The 17,623-nt window shown below is 36.9% G+C and overlaps 1 protein-coding gene across 1 annotated transcript in view; it reads left to right on the top strand.

Annotated features, from left to right (window-relative positions):
- The window catches only part of CTNNAL1 (catenin alpha like 1), a 63,572-nt gene extending 46,532 nt beyond the window's left edge, over positions 1-17,040 (top strand). The window contains exons 12-19 of the mRNA XM_041762153.1: positions 5,342-5,379; positions 7,643-7,693; positions 7,786-7,940; positions 11,925-11,973; positions 14,693-14,749; positions 15,080-15,193; positions 15,853-15,936; positions 16,068-17,040. Coding sequence (XP_041618087.1) covers positions 5,342-5,379; positions 7,643-7,693; positions 7,786-7,940; positions 11,925-11,973; positions 14,693-14,749; positions 15,080-15,193; positions 15,853-15,936; positions 16,068-16,133 — 614 coding nt within the window. The 3' untranslated portion in view covers positions 16,134-17,040. The remainder of the gene's footprint in view (positions 1-5,341; positions 5,380-7,642; positions 7,694-7,785; positions 7,941-11,924; positions 11,974-14,692; positions 14,750-15,079; positions 15,194-15,852; positions 15,937-16,067) is intronic.
- The last annotated feature ends 583 nt before the right edge of the window (positions 17,041-17,623 follow it).

Consider the following 17,623-nt stretch of genomic DNA (forward strand, 5'->3'; position numbering starts at 1 on the left):
GTTTTCCTATTGAAATTCAGTCATTTTATATTTTATCTAAATTGCTTTTCAGTTTTAGTACAAAAGCTCTTCTATAATACAATTATTCTCTGAGTTAATTCTGCTAACTTCATAATGAAATGAATGTAGTTATTTAATTTTTGAATTGCTTTCCTTCCACTTGGATGGAATCTCTTTCTTTGATGACTACATTATCTTGGAATATTTCCTGTGGTGGGTAAGTTCATTGGTACTTCTACAACATGTAGAATAGCACTGCACAATGTATAGGAAGGCATTGTTTTTATTCTTTATTTTAATAACAATTGGGAGTTTTGTTTATTTTCCATTGTATCGATGTCCTCTTATTTATGTTTATGTGTTTTCACGTATTTGTTTCCCTTTTGAATGGCTTCTGTTAGTGTCAAGCATGCTTGTTTTTTTACAAATAAGATGTCCTTCAAGTCACAATAACATCGTATTACATAATTATTTTATGTTGACTTGAACATCTAAACATTTCATATTTTCAAAAATACCTATTTAGGATGATTGCTGATTTGCTTTTAAAAATCAGGAAATGATAGACTTTGTAAATATAGTATAATTTGTGAAGTATAATAAATGTTTACCATGCTTTTACACTTAAAGATTTCTGTGAGAGCTAGTCTAAATGGCTTATCATTTTGATGCTTTTATAAAATATTTATAAGCACATGGATTTTTATGTGAGGCAAGTTTCATATATTAAAAGATAAAGCGATGCTGTTGATCTACATTTGAAGAAGGTCATTTAGCTGTAGGACTTGTTAAGGAAATGAAGAAAGCGACTTTCTCGTCTTAGCACTAATACCCACTACAGATAGACCAGAGCTGAAACAGGAAAATCCTAAACTTATATTTGGACTATATGGTCTCTGTGGTTTCTTTTCCTTTCAAGCTTTCAAGCTGGATATTAGTGAATGGTCTCTTCTTTAGGTTTGGGTAACCTAACCTCAGAAAATCAGGGTTATCTTAACTTCCTTAGGCCTGAAAGAAATTCCTCTTTAGGTGGGAAACTGCTGCCCTGATCAATGGTACATCCATCGTTTAACTGGTAAAACATCTTGCTGTTCAGAAGGATCTTTCCATGGAGTAACTGAGACAGAGTTGGTTGATTTCTTGTACTGCCTTTTTTTGTCCTGACATTTATCATTAAGCTCATAAGAATAGCTTTTCTGACAAAGAAGCCCAACTCTGGGTTTGCTATTATTGCCTGGGCTGAGTCCAGTGTCACAGTGCTGGTTTTCCTGTTCTGTGAGGTTAATATGACAAGTTTGCCAGTTACCTTGCACCTGTCCACTACTTTCCATACAAAGGGCTGAGTGTATTCTTCAGATCCTGATTTCGCTCTGCTACCGTTATTAACTCATGTTACAGCTATTATTGAAAAGCCTTTGCTGTATTCTAGCTACCTTTGTTCTGCCCTGAATATCTTGACTCTCATTACTAGAGAGATTATCAGATATGTTTGCAAGGATCCTTTAACCAACCAATTAAAGCAAATAACATGGTAAAAATGAGAAGGGGACTCAGAGCTAGGTCATTATGCCTCTTACCCTGAGACACCCAAATTTCACAGTAGGGCCTTCTGGCCTTGTTTTAAGAACTCAAAAATCAATACTTGTCTTCCTGCCTTTCTCTCTTCATTCATTTCTGCCTAGTTACTCAACCATCCTGGGAAGCTGTGGTCTTCATATTAGAAAGGACTAGATCAGAAAGACTCCACTTTCCCTTCGTGATGAATATGTAATCATAGCATTTAGAATTTGAGATTATTTTAGATAACTAAATGTTAAAAGAAGCTGTCTTTCACAGCTTGCAGACTCTCTGTCCTTTAAAGAGCCTGAATTTCTCTTATTCTCTTTGAACCATCTTAGAATTAAATATGACTAGGCTTCTGTGTATAGGATGCACCTAAAAGTCCTGTTCCATAGCCCTGAGCCTATCTTACCACTTGGCAGATTGGATGCTAAGGTTCTGTTCACTGAAATGGGAAGCATAGGTGGGGGAACATGCTTGTCGATAAATATGAGCTTATTTGGGGGACCTGGAGTTTGAAACAGGGAGTGACCCATCCAGACAAGAGATGATGAGATGCTGATAGTAGAAATGGAGATGAGAGTGCTGATTTAAGAAGAATTCTGTAAGTCATATCGGTGATTACTTGAATGTAGAGGTAAGGGAGAGTTTAAGGGTTACAACTGGGTTTGGATTAGAATACCCCAATCTTACTCCTGTGGTTAGCTCATGATCGCCTATCCTTCAGTAGTTAGTGATTCATTTTTAGCAGGTCTGGGGACATGATCATTCTGATCATGCTATTAGAGCTCCTTCCAGAATCAAAGAAACTAATGTGGGAACTTCTCATAGGGAATCATATAACACATCTTTAGTGAAATAGGCTTTTCTGACCTTGGGAAATTAGCATTAGTTTGTAGAAATGCAGACGAGTTCTGGATATTGAGAACGAGAGCAGCATTTCTCATTTAGGTTTTCATCAGAGATCATTTTGGTACTCCCATCTCATGAGAGGGGCTCTTGAGCTTAACTCTGAACTTAGTTTATCTGGACATATAAGGTGAGAAGATGATAACAGTTGTGTTGGTTTAGGGACTATTAAACAAAGGATTTAGGGAGTGCTAAACTTATAATACCCCTGTGAAAATAGTGCTTTGATAACAGTTTTATAATTAAAATATCGACTCTATTTTCCCCATAAATATTACTGTTTTTCCAGTTACTTCTAATGTTTATAACATATTTCCACCAGAGATAGAAATTGTTAATGCCTCTTCTTTAATTTGATATGATAGCTAAATATAACTGAGTCAGTATGTTTGCTCTACTTAGAATCAATAGCAATAATTAGGCTTGTATGGAAAAAACAGCTATGAAATTAATTATAAAATGATTCAGATTAATGATTTTTGATATCTTTATCAACTTACTTGTTTGTTTTTTTGGTATGATTATCAACTAAACTTGGCTTATATTGGAATTGGAGGAAAGAGAGAAAACCTTACCTGCATAGCATTTGGGGGGAAAACTATCTTGAATGATTAATTTTGCAATTATCATCAAGTATGTAAATCATTCTGAGTCCACCTGAAAGGCGGGAATAAGGAGCAAAACAAAGTATCTGTAAGACAGTCTCAGGGACTGGAAGTGCCAGGTGATTAACTGGTGATCGTAATGCTAGCAAACCAGATTATATAAAGGCTCCTTTTTTCATTGCATTTATTTCTCCCAGCTTTTTGGTTTCTTTAACTCTTTTGTTTCTCTGAGAAATAAGAGATACTAAGATAAGTAGCCTTTTTTTTCTCTTGGAGAGTAAATACGAACATTTCAGGGTCATAGGTACTATGGAGGATCACAGGGTGGATAATACAAAATTGCTCACGCCTAAGCTAATTATGCTTAGGTGATGATTATGATTGTTTCTGCAGCTTATTAAGACCACTTTTTAGGGATATTATGGGAAGGATTTGGACTTTGTATTAAGATATATGGGGAACTTGGAGGTTCTAATGACTTAAAGTCTTCTGTTAATTTTTCACAGCTAAATCAGGTCTAGGAGACAAGGCATGGAAATGATGGCTTCTTTAGGTTTTATTTTTCTCTCACAATTCTGAATATGGAAAATCATGAATAAAATTCCCTTACAATTCTGACATTACAAGGAAATGATTTGAACCATAAAACTATTCCCAAGTACCAATGGTTCATTTTCTAGATCAGCACTGTTCAACAGAAATATAAGGTGAGCCACATATGTACTTTAAAGTTTTCTGGAGAAAAATTTAAAAACAAACAAGAAAAATTCATTTTAATGTTTTTTACTTAACCTAATATATCCAAAATATTGTTTCAGCTTAGAATTGATACTTAAAAATTATTAATGAAGTCTTTTACATTTTTTTTCTCCTTTACATTAAGTCTTCAAAATCTAGTATGTATTTTATACTTATAGCATACCTCAATTCAGACGGGTCATGCTTCAGTTGCTTAGTAGTCACGCATGGCTACTGGATTCCATATTTAACTGCACAGTTCTTTTTTTTTAATATTTTATTTATTTATTCATAAGAGACACACAGAGAGAGGCAGAGATATAGGCAGAGGGGGAAGCAGGTTTCCCACGGGGAACCCGATGTAGGATCCTGGACCCCGGGATCATGCCATGAGCCAAAGGCTGACACTCAACGACTGAGCTACCCAGGTGTCCCCAACTGCACAGGTCTAGATGAAAAAATTTTTTTTTAAATTTATTTATGATAGTCACACAGAGAGAGAGAGAGAAGCAGGCTCCATGCCCTGGGATCCCGACGTGGGATTCGATCCCAGGTCTCCAGGATCACGCCCTGGGCCAAAGGCAGGTGCCAAACTGCTGCGCCACCCGGGGATCCCTCTAGATGAAAATTTAAATATGAACAGGCACACCTTGCTTACATAACAGTCATTCTATAAGAAAGTGTATGACTTGGTGCTCTTACACTGTATTTACTTTTATTTGGTGAAACTGTATGAAATAGATGTTCTTGTATTTTAAAGTGGTCAAATATCAGCAATTTCATATGGTTCCACCTAATGTATTACAGTTGAACCAACTTCCATTCCTTGAAATCGAGAAGCAATTACTGTTCAATCTTACTATGAATTCTTTTCCCAGATATAACAACCTAGGCTTTAAAAACAGTCTCCCATCCACTGTAACCTGGCTCTATCCATGATCCAGAAGTTTGAAACATGAAAGCACAGGGATGAAGTGGGCGTCCCACGCCTCCTTCCTTTCCTTAGTTACTGTGCTTCCTGTGTTAATTCACAGCCCACGGACTGTTACTTGGTTTGCTTCATCCTCCTCTCTTGTACACTAGAGTTGCTCTCTTCTTTGCCTGGACGAATACTTTAAGAAGTTAGCTGTGGATGATTTGGTTTGATACCCACAGAAAAGGAAGCAAGCACTGATAACTGGTACTGATAAAAGAAGAACCTGGTTTTATTAGAGGCAGTCCGCTATAAAAGATTTCACTAAGAATGAAGTTTGTCGTAAATATAGGTAAATATCACTGAGATATTTTGCCTTTCTGCCATTATGTTGGGGGAGGTAGAGATTGTCCAACCAGCTACCTTAGAGATAAACTGTTGACAACCTTCACGTTCACCAAATTACAATTTTGTTTCTGAAACACAGGTAATCAGTAGACTAAATTATTGAAACTAAGGTACTAACATTCCTTTTTAATAATATTTAAAAAATTAAATGTGAATAATAAGAAAAACATTAATAGAAAAATTTTAAAGTTATATGTGTTATTTGTAGGAGAGAAGTATGGCTACCTGTCACTTCCAAAGCCAATGGTAAGTAGAAGAGTTTTGTACATTTGGAATGTTTTATTCAGAATTCAAATTATAAATTTGAAACTGACACTGATGCATCTGACTGTATTCCAAAATAGTGTCCACTAGGTGGCCAGCTTGGTGACATGTATGAAGATAGTTTCTCTACCTTTTCAGGCCAGTTCCCTTTCAGTCTTCATTAAGCACTTTAATAATAATAATTTGTAAAAGTAAAAATAAAAATAACAAAAACACAACTAAATTTAAAAGAATAAAACAGGTGTAAAATCCTAAATAAAATAAAACCGCAAAACCTCAAGGCTATTTCTTATATGATTTATCAGTTATTTTATAGTCTAGCAGACTAATGAGGAAGGTACAGGTGGTACAACTATTTATACAAGGAGGGGCCAGTCAGAGATCACTGATCATTCTGTTTTCCAGTGAATGCAGGGGCAGCTTGTATTTGTACACGTGTGCAGCTTTCTAGTTTTCCCACATTCATTTTTCTGTCCTGTTTCCTCTATAGTAAGCAACATTAGAAAATCTCAAAAGGGCTATAGTAAATGAGCAAATATAAACCATGATACAGAAAAAAAAAAAGGAAAAGTTTAGGCTATTCTGTTTTGCAGTGAAACTGGTAATAGAATAGCTGGCCAGATGTATCAAGTCATGGTAATAACAAGGGAAACAAAAAACAAGAAGGTACACATATACCTCAAAGGTATTGGTGATGACCTATTTCTTAAGCTAAGGAGGCTAGGGTATTTTGTTTTATTATGTTATAATTTATACTTTGTGTACATCTACTCAATGTGTGTATGTGAGTCTGTTTATAGTTTAAGTAAATGTTAAAAAAAAAAAAAAAAAAGGCTACCAGCCTCTCCTGCCCTTAATGTACACTAGGCCCAGCCATTCTGGAACTCCTGCCCAAACTAGAGGAGCTCCCACCAGACCTCAGAGTGAGTGGAATGGCCAACCTGGGCTGCCATCTCCTGAGAGCTTCTGCATATATTTTTCAAAGAAATGTTGCTATTGGTAGTTCGTTCGTTCTTCTTTCTTTCTTTCTTTCTTTCTTTCTTTCTTTCTTTCTTTCTTTCTTTCTTTTCTTCCTTTCTCTCTCTCTCTCTCTCTTTCTTTCTTTCTTTTTCTCTTTCTTCCTTTCTTTCTTTCTTTCTTTCTTTCTTTCTTTCTTTCTTTCTTTCTTTCTTTCTTTCTTTCTGATTTTACCTATTTAGGGGCATCTGTGTGGCTCAGTGGTTGAGCATCTGCCTTTGGCTCAGGTCGTGATCCCAGGGTCCTGGGATCAAGTCCTGTATCAGGTTCCCTGTGGGGAGCCTGCTTTTCTCTTTGCCTGTATCTCTGCCTCTCTTTCTGTGTCTCTCATGAATAAATAAATAAAATCTTAAAAAAAATTTTCTTTTTGACAGAGAGAAAGAGCATGAGGGTGAAGCGGGGAGGGGGAAGAGCAGAGGGAAAGGGAGAAGCAGCCTCCCCATTGAGCAGGGAGCCCAACATGGGGTCGATCTCAGTACCCTGAGATCATGACTTGAGCCAAAGGCAGACGCTTAACCAACTGAGCCACCCAGGTACCCTTCTATTCTTCATATAAATAAGCATCTGTGGGCTAGCCTGGTAACCTACCTACAAAGTTTTCGCCTTTCTTAGGGGAACTATATTCTGAGTTCCATATAGCTTACACAGAAACAAACTTGCTGTTTCAAAAATAGGGGCCCATTAAATATGTTGATTCAAATACGAAGTTCTACATTCTAAGTATAATTTCCTATACAGCCTAAAGTAGAGGATTAGAAACTGGGATGTCAGTGACACTAGGGTGCTGAAATTTAGCCCTCAAAGGGCAAATTGGTTAAAGGAACTGAGCTCCAGAGTCATAACATTAGGGATATATGGAAAACTACATATAGTGGCTAATTTTATGACATCGTGTCATAAAAGTAACTCAACAGATGGGCCAGGAATGATTGAAGGTATAGCTGGACCCTTGAAGACTACAAAAGTCTTTTAAGTCCTTCTGGGACATGATCTGCTTTCCCTGGTCCCCGGTTTCTAACTACCTACCTGTTCAAAGCTGAACTCACATGCTAGAAGAGTATTTGCAATTAGTTGTTTGTTTTAACTTAATATAGTTTAAGTATATTCTGAAAAATTTTTAAATTAAAATTTTATTATAGGTAATTTGTTATGTTTTCTATTACTATTGTATTTCCTCACAATTAATTGTATGGCTTTTTAAAATGTCTTAATCTTTTTATTGTCATAGAAGAATAATGCAAACCTGAAATCATTAAAGCCAGACAAGCTTGACTCTGAGGTAAGATCTTTTTCTTTTAACAGTTTTACATCTAATCTTCCTTTTACATCAATAATGATAATATTGTCGTGATTAAAATATATATTTTATAGGAGCAAGCCAAGATAGCAAAGCTTGGACTTAAGCTGGGTTTGCTTACCTCTGATGCCAACTGTGAGATCAAGAAATGGGAGGATCAGGAAAATGAGATTGTTCAAAATGGGCGGAACATGTCCAGTATGGCCTATTCTCTGTATTTATTTACTAGGTAAATATAGTTATATTTGATTTTTTAAAATCAATTTAATAATATTTGCTATAAGGAAAAACTTGTATTAAATCATTGATAGGTTAAAGATTATTTCAAATATATGGTAAAAAAGAATGTAAGTTCTTATGATAATTAAGTGAATGCAACAAGAAGACCTTTATTTAATTAGGATTTAGATTTAGAAGATAACTCCTCTAGGTTTGTGTCCTGATCTTTTCAAATTTTTGAAATAATTTTGGCATTGGATTTTTGTCATTCTGTATATCCTTGTCTCTCCTAGCCAGCATCAGGAAGTTTAGAAAACATGCCTTTTAACTCTTTATACAAGTGATTGATAACTGATTAGATAATAGAGATCAAAGAATAGGACCATAAAGACTACCAACTCAGTAGAGTGCCAAATCCTCAAGAATCAGTATTCATCATATAGCAGAGAATTTTCCTAACTTTGCTGTTACACAACCTACATTCTCTGTCTTGTTCGCATTACAAGACTCTTGATCAAATGTCTCATAGAAGTACATGTTGATCACATTCCACAATCTTCTGTTAAAATAGTCTATACATATGGTATAGTAATTCCATGTAGCTAAACATTTATCAGTTCTCTGCTCAATAATCTGTTCTAGAATTTTCTCAGGGAATGACTTTAAACTTTTCACTAATTTTCTGAAATTAATTTTTTAAATTTTGGAAACCTGGAAAATACTTGATATCTCTAATGCTATGGCTCCTCTCCTACTTGTTTTGATTTTGAAAATATTATAAGCAGTGGTTCACACCTACAGGTAGCTTCAGTATTCTGGAATATAATCTATTTCATCTGAAACCTTTTTTTTCCCCATTTTTAAAAAAGATATTTCTTTACCTTTAGAGAGAGAGAGCATGCACTTGTGAGCAGGGGAAGGGGCGAAGGGAGTGAGAGGGAGAGAATCTCCAATAGACTGTCCTCTGAGAGCAGAGGCTGACGTGGTGCTCGATCTCATGACCTGAGCCAAAACCAAGAGTCAGTCACCCAACTGACTAAGCCACCCAGGCACCTTTCATCTGGAGTCTTAAGCTCAACTAAAGTAGTTAGGATCTCCACAACTGTGGGGGGCATTGGGTTCAATAAATAGCACGCTTTTCCTACCCGAGTTCTGAACAAAATGAAAAAAAGCAAAAGAATAGGCAGATAGGGGCTGTAACCTTTATATTGAAAAAAGCCATTATTGGATAATGTAGTTTATATCCACTAGTAAGTACGTTTTTAAAAATGATCTTTAGATTAAGAAATCTTACTCTATAAGGACAGAATATGTCTCTTAAAATACCTAGAAGAGCAGGTGTCTCCCAAAAGCAGCTTTACTTCTAAGAGGAAAAGGAGAAAGGAAAGGCCTACCATATCCATTTTCACAAAGTCCCCAAAAAGATGGAAAAGCTAAATAAACGTCCACACTCTTCTATGGGATGAAATAAGTGGGAGAGCCAAGAGAAGTGAGGGATGTGATGCTAGTGAAAATTCCTTTGTACAGAAGAAAGATCAGAAGTGAGGAAAAAACATTCATTTCCCTCTTGATGAAGTCCTCTGCCTTTTCAAGACAGAATTCTTCTGGATGGTGCAGGAGAAATGATCGGGGCTGAGTGATTTGCCCTCTGTATAGCAGTCATTTGTTAATACTTTTGCCAAACTTTCCAGCTTGGGTGACCTTTCCTTTCCAGTGGTTTCCTTCCTCTGTTCTTAATTGTTTTTCACAAGCTTCTCCTGGGATTGAGTCTTCCTAACACAATTTTGACCTTTTTTTTTTCTTAGTTCCTGTCTTTAAAATCTGATAAGTCAAATTTGCAGAAGAAAGTAAAATGGAACTCCTTTGTTGGCCCACACCAAATGTGCATAGATTAGCTGAAAGATCTTGACATTGGGCTGTAGTCATGCTAGTTATCTTATGATGATAAAAATCAGCAGATCTTTAAACAAATTTTATTTGGACTGATGAAAACTGGAGGAATATCATTATCACTAAGTAAATGTAGTTTGATATATAAAATCTTCCTTAACAGAGTACTTATCAGAATTTTTAAATTTTTTAACTTCCTCTTTTATTTGTTCTTTCTTATTCCAGAATATTCCAGGATGATATGGTCAGCATTTTTTGTTTCAGGGTCAGGATAGTGGATTCTGGTAAGGAAGGGAATGAGACTAGGAAGCAGGAGAGGCTGCATTATGAGGGGGTGGAAATAACTAAAGCTCTGTGGAATGGGACTCGTTACTAGACGGAGTTCTTACACAGGAATGCTAAGTTCAGGGAAAGAATAGATTTTCTGCCATGGGGAACACCTGGTGCCATTTTGACGCATCTTGCTGGTATGTCTGTGGTAAAATCTCAAGGGGCTTTGTTTTCTACCCACACTGTTTTTCTCCAGCATTTATTCCTGTTTTCCCTTAATATCCGTGGTTTACCAGTCTCATCTAGTTGCTCATTTCTTTTTTTAAAATATTTTTTAAGGGTTTATTTGAGAGAGAGAATGTGCGTGAGTTGGGGGCGGGGCAGAGGGAGAGGATCTCAGGCAGATACCCTGCTCAGTGCAGAGCCTGACATGGGGCTTAATTTAATCCCACGACTCATTGAGATCATGACCTGAGCCAAAAACCAAGAGTTGGAGGCTTAACTGACTGAGCCACCCAGGCACCCCTTGTTTCTGAGACCCATCTGTTAGCCTTCACAGTGTCCAGTTTTCTAGTTTTCCTGTGCAATTTTATAGCTTTTCCTCAGGGTGTTAAGGCTGTCTTAACAATTTATATAATTTCTTAGTAATTTATACATGATAATTCATATTTCTTGATCATTTTAAAGATTTTATTTTTAAGTACTCTCTAGATGGGCAGCCCTGATGGCTCAGCGGTTTAGCACCGCCTTCCACCCGGGGTGTGATCCTGGAGATTCGGGATCGAGTCCCCCCCATCAGGCTTCCTGCATGGAGCCTGCTTCTCCCTCTGCCTGTGCCTCTGCTACTCTCTCTCTCTCTCTCTCTCTGTGTGTGTCTGTCATGAATAAATAAATAAAATCTTAAAAAAAAAAAAAGTACTCTCTAGACCACAATAAGGGGCTCAAACTTACAATCCCAAGATCAAGAGTTGCTCTACCAACTGAGCTAGTCAGGCATTCCTATTTCTTGATCATTTATATATTTAGGATTTTTTTTGTGCCTTATACCTTAAAAAAGTGTCAAACTTACCAGAGCCTTATAGGTCTTTAAGTGATTTCTGTTTCATAATTTCATTTATCATCACAGCATTTTATCAGAGAACAGGAATAATTTGTTCACATGTTACAGATGTTAAGGGCAAAACTGGTTGTTACTAGATTTCTTCTGATTCATGTCTAGGTTACTGCTCTTCTCAGTGTCTTCTCTTGTTCTTTCTGCTGTGGTTGGCTTTTCGTTTGTAGAAGTCTTGGTTTTTCTTGGTAGTTTTCAATCTGATGTTCCCTAATCTTCTGATGAGAGTGGTAGCACAAATATTATCATGGCTATTTTGTATTCTCAGCACTGAAACTTAAATGACATGCTTTGTCAAAGTTTTGGAATTCAGAATGAGAATTTTTTGAGTTTTGGTCTGATCCTTTTTCCATTATGTAACAAAGGCCTTTTGGTTAAAACATCTTGTCAGATCTCATGTATTTAATTTGTGAAGCAAAATGAGAAAGGTTAAAAAGGAAAAATAAAACTTAAATATTACTTATTGGTTTTAAATTTCTTTACACTATAAAATTAACATATATAATATGCACTGAAAAATTTTGAAGCACCCTAAGAAGTAATAGTTTTAAAATATGAAAGTTGTTTAAGAACAAAGTCACAATATTACTAGTCTATTCAATATTACTCTTCAAAATTTGGGATCTACTAATACACAAAATGTTCTAGAACTTTTATGTTATAAAACCAATTTTGAGGCAATAACTTTTTCTTAGACTTCCTTGCTAATTCATTTTATTTCAGAGGCGAGGGGCCACTGAAAACTTCCCAGGATTTAATTCATCAACTAGAGGTATGTTTTGTTTCCATTTTATGCTACTAATTTAATTCTGGGCTAAAAGTGGGTAATAACAGGTTTTCTAAATGATTTACCATATCACGTTTGTATGCTTACCTGTACACACATAATATCTAGAGAAAAGTGGGAAAGGAGAGGGCTTGCAGTAGCGTTATGTGGAGCTTTTTTTGATTATCTTGTTGGGTAAAATTCAAATATTATAAGGATAAAGCAGAGTGGCCTTTGTTGACAGTCAATATGGGCAGTAAGTTATAGGTTTTCCAAGTGGGTGGAAATATCCTGTTAACAGACACATATCCTGGATACTTTCCTGAATGCTAGAAAGGCTTTTTGGTCTCTTCATTATTGGATTGGATGAATGACATTGAGTAAATGAGGACAACACATGAGAAAGCATCTGTCATAGGCTTGAGACAGTTAGAGGGTACTTGGTACAGCTTCCTTCTTTCCTTCTATATTCCTGCTGATTTAAGGTATTCAAGGAGAGATAGACATGCTTATCCCACTCCCTGTGCCCCATTGTGTCTAGTGGAGCTCCATGTAGGCCCATCTTGAATTCTTCTCCTTTGGTTAGAGGCTTTAGATTGGCAAGTGGGTTACAAGATTACTTTCCCTAACTCTCATGTTAGTTTGCTTTTCTAGAACCAGGGGCATTCTTGTATTTGAAATGTGAAATTTCTATCAGTTTATTACCTTTAGTAGTTTCCTTTGGCATTCCCTTTAGGAAAGGGATTCAGCTTAGGAGGATGATTGTCATCAGTGTCAGAAGATTTATAGGAAATATTTCTTTTGTATTTTTTTTTTTTTATAAAGTTAACTATAAATGAGCAATTTCCCTTAAAACAGTTGGAATAAATTCTGGATTCATTCTGTTCATTTTGGCTCATATCCATTTGAAGTCATACCACATCACAGTGGGTATTTCACTGCAAAAGATCCACTAGTCACCTTCTTCCTGTGTGAGCTTATTCATTAAACCAGTGTCTACTGAATTGTCTACTGATGAACACGAAACGCTCGTCAACTATTTACTGAGCTTGTATTGTGTGTCAGATCCTGGGGGTAAGAGCTCTGTGGATAAAAGAGAACAGAACAAAGCCAGTGCTGCCAGTACTCCTCCAGTGGGAGGAAGTAGGCAGTAGACAGTAAAGTATGCAAAGCCCATATATAGGCATTTATAGATAAAATCATGAAGGATCAAGAGAGAAGGTGATAGAAGGGTGACAAGAAAGGACCTTTCTAAGGGGGTAATACTGGAGTAGAGACATTAATGAATGAGAGAGTGGGCTGGATACCTGGGGGTGGAATACTTCAGGCAGACAGAGCAGGTGCGAAGGCCCTGGGATGTTGGGTTAGGCTGGAGGGGTCATAAAAACAGTAAGGAGGCAAATGTGTATGAAATAGAATGAGCCAGAAGGCAAGTGGTAAGGTATGACATCTCTGTAGCCATGGGAGGAACTTTGACTTTTTTCTCAGGTATGAGGGAAAACCCATTGAGGGTTTGGAGGAGCAGTGGCAGGATCAGACTTAGGTTTTAAAGGTTTTTGGCTTGACCACCAGGGTAAATGATGGTGCCATTTACTGAGCAGGGAACACAGAGGGAGAACACCAGATTTAGAGGGTGGAAAGCTAGCAGTTTGATTTGCTCAAGTAGTAAATAAAAGACTGCTGTCAGGATTGTTCAAGAGACTGGGGAGTCATCAGCTTTAAGGTGGTTGTAAAACCATGATATTCCAGGAGATAGACATGGATCTTGCCTCTGAGGGCTTTGCAGGCCAGAAGAGAAGAAATGTAAACAGAAAGTGGTAATGTGGGATAAGTGAGTCATTTTGTTTGGTTAGAATCTAGGTGTATAACTCATTGGTTTCCCTTTTAAAGGATAAAGAAGGGAGCAACAGATTATTGACCTTGAGAGCAGTTCACCCAATGATAGCAAGGTGTTAAGGCTGTTGGATAGAGTTAAGGTTAATAACCCTGCAAGCATTGCCTCCTTCTTTATGTTCTTCTTCTAATTCATTATCAAGGCATGTTACTTTTCTTCACAAACCACCCTCACATTTGCCATTCTCGTCTTTCTTACTGCTGCCATCTAAAGCTAAGAATCTTGCCTTTATTCCCCTTCTGTCTCTTACTATGAAAAATTATCATTTTAAAATAATCATCCTAAGTATTCCTGTCTTATCTGTCCAACCTTATTTTTCATTGTTCTCTGCCACCATCCTGTTCTCACTAAATTGTAAAATGGTGAATACTCAAGAACCAATTTAAATTGGTCCTCTCAAATGGCTGGTTAAGGAATCTGTATGGGTGACAAATTTTGGCTGGAAGTAGGAAGTCCTAATGTTCTACAATTCATCACCCTTTTGCTGTTGAGGTATTATGAGCTCCAGATCCTTCCAGAAGCCGGGACATAATTTGTATGGTTAAATATCATAGGTCTCTGTGACCCTCCAGAGTAACTGGAAGTTTCCAGGTGTAGAGGAACCTCTCCAGGGACTGATTCTGCACCCGGCCTGAGCAATCTCCTTCTCAATACAGTTAAACACTTATGTTTCTTGGGTAGAAGAAAAACTTAAGGAGTTCCATGACAGACCTTTAATGTTTAGGTTTTACTTTTAAAATTCAATATGACAATTAGTCATGAGTATATTTCTTATGAACTATCTGTAAGGTATACATCCATCTAAGTAGTGATACTTTTCTTTTCCACTAGGTTTTTGCTGAAGAGGGCTTAAAGCTTGCTTCAAGCGTACAAGTTTTCTCAAAGCAGGTAATGCAAGTCTGCCTGCTTGGTCTTGGTGGTGATGTCATGAATACCCACTGTGGGGGTATATTATTACGGTAAAAGCGTATTTAAGATTTATTTTTTTTAAATATTTTATTTATTCATGAGAGACACAGAAAGAGGCAGAGACACAGGCAGAGGGAGAAGCAGGCTCCACGCAGGGAGCCTGATGTGGGACTCAATCCTGGTACTCTAGTATCATGACCTGAGCCAAAGGCAGACGCTCAACTGCTGAGCCACCCAGGCATCCGGGTATTTAAGATTTAAAAGATGGGTTTTGTTGGAGTTGTTATAACTTCCTCAATTATATTTCAGCTGAAAGATGATGACAAGCTTATGCTTCTCCTGGAAATAAACAAGCTAATTCCTTTATGCCACCAGCTCCAGACAATAACTAAGACACCTTTGCAAAATCAAGTGTTTCTAAAGGTAAAAGGAGGAGTGGGTTATTCAGGGAGATACTTGAGAAACTTTCACACTTATCAGGTTTGTTTCTAGCCCATTTTTCTTCAGAGGTGTTATTAGTCACAGGCCATTTACTTCCATTTTTCATACCTTGATTGCAAGACTCATTTATCATCTGTAGTTATAACAGCCTGGGGAGCAGTAGGTTCACCAAATAAATTAGCCTTTTGAGCATAATTCTGCAACACTGGGCAACTACCCTTAAATCCTGATGTCGTCACATGTCTAACCAGGGCACAGATTCCTCAAAGCAGGGGCTCCCATTGTTTGTCTTAGGGAATTTAGCTAATGCCAACAAAGCAGAGTGCCAGAAGTTGCAAAGTAGGGGGCTCACTGTCACTATTTGGAGTGTTTTAAGAAGTGCCAAAACAACTTGAAATAGAACAGGTTGATTTTCCATCTATTCTTCACGGGGTTCCGTGAAGTGGGCATGAGACCTGGGCAGCAGTCCCTGCGCTTGTGTTCTGGGGCCTCAAGTCAGCTTATGTGCCCTAATCCATATGCCTTTGAGGATCCTTTAGATTTCCACAGTGAAGATATTTTATCAGTTCAAAATTAATCAATTGATAGTCTTTTGAAGTACCCTTTGTAGAATTTGACTTGCTTGCTTTCTGTCATTATAGATTGATAAGTGTATTATAAAGACAAGATCCATGATGGCTATTTTGGTCCAGCTTCTCTCACTTTGCTATAAACTACTAAGGAAGGTAAGAGTTTTTCTGCAAATCACACTTAAAAACTAGTTTCAAGAAAAATGCAAAAGAAATAGTTACTATTTAATTTTGGCAATTTTTGTTTTGAAAGCAAAGTAGAAGCTAATTGTCTTACCCCTTTCCAGCTTCAGATGGAAAATAACAGATGGGTCTCAGTTACAAATAAAGACTCCGTCGATGGTAAAACTTGAGAAGCTTTTGGGGTCAGATCTCTGGAACAGCATGGAGCAAAGCTGGTATTTTTAGAAAGCAAATGATCCTTTATATTTTCAGAAATTTAACAATTTTATAAGGAAAACAATAATGAAATCTTGCTTTATTTTCTGATCACAAAACTGATTGTGATGTTTTTTGACAACTAATAAATTCAATGGTAGTTGCTACATTCTTAATTGCAGTGTTAATTTACAATGGGACGTTGCCACTAATACTGTTCTTGAAAGTCAAACCAAATATCCCAACTGTCTTAGTGACAGTTTTATCCAAAGAAGCTATTTTGAATATGTGCTCATCTTTGGCATAAAATACCTTAATTTCCTCCTTTTATTTAAGCCTATCATTTAAAACACTAATTTTCAGCAGGAAAAAAATATATATATATATTCATAGTTGTCTGGGTGAACACAGGGGTTTCCTTAAATCTGTGGACTCTTCTTCAGTCCCTCTGTCCACAGTTGTGACTGGCCTCTTTGCTGTCCTGTCACAGACCACCCATGGTGGTAGCACACGTTTGTTCTCTAACAAGCATTTCATAGCATGGGCTCTGTTGTGCTGCACATCTCTCCCCCATTCCCAAAAGTGGGGTCATGGAGCTCACCCACAGAATCCTACAGGAACTCACTAGGGGAGACGGCTTTCACTTCTCCTTTTACCATAGCCAGCTATCAATATTATTGCATAATAGCTGGAATCCTAAGCCTGTCTTACTGGTGTAAAAAATGTCTTTCAACCATCCTTCTCTGTACTGACTGATGGAAGATTCGAGACAGAGAACAATGGAACTAAGATGTTTAAAATAAATGCTGAATAATCATGCATTTTGTAATGTGCCTTTGGAACGTTCATTATAAAACAAATAAACATCTTTCATCTTTTTAATTTTAGTGTTTAAACCTTTGTTTCTGTTTGGGGTGGGGCTTTGATCAAGGGACGTGGTTTATATGTTCTCTTCTTATGGTTTAATCATGTTTTGAACTCTTGCTAATGCTTGTATTCCAGTGCTGTGAAATTCATTTTGAAATCTGATAGGACACGTCAGTTGCCAGACTGCAGTAGTTATATAAGCTTGTGTGATGATTGTTATCTGGGTCAGCTATCACAATCAATATTCACAAGATCCTGAAGAACCACAGTACTACCAATGAGCTAGTCAAAATTTTATTGAAAGACACTTGAAGTTACTGTAAGCACTCAGGAGAAAATGGGATATACTCGGCTTAGTTAATACCTTTAAAAATACTTCTTTTATAAAAATTATCAAGCATGATTTTTATTCTCTGAGACCAAAATATTCTTTAAAATTACAATAGAAATAGAAATAATGGGAGAACAATGTGAGGTAATGTTACATGCAAAAATACATCTTTTACTATCTTTAGTATCTTTTTGATGTCTTCAGGAATCATTATGCTACTCAAAATGGGGATCAGCTGGTTTGTGCTTCTGTTTCCAGCTCTTAGCA

Source organism: Vulpes lagopus, chromosome 7 (assembly GCF_018345385.1).
Source record: "Vulpes lagopus strain Blue_001 chromosome 7, ASM1834538v1, whole genome shotgun sequence".
Taxonomy (NCBI): Eukaryota; Metazoa; Chordata; class Mammalia; order Carnivora; family Canidae; genus Vulpes; species Vulpes lagopus.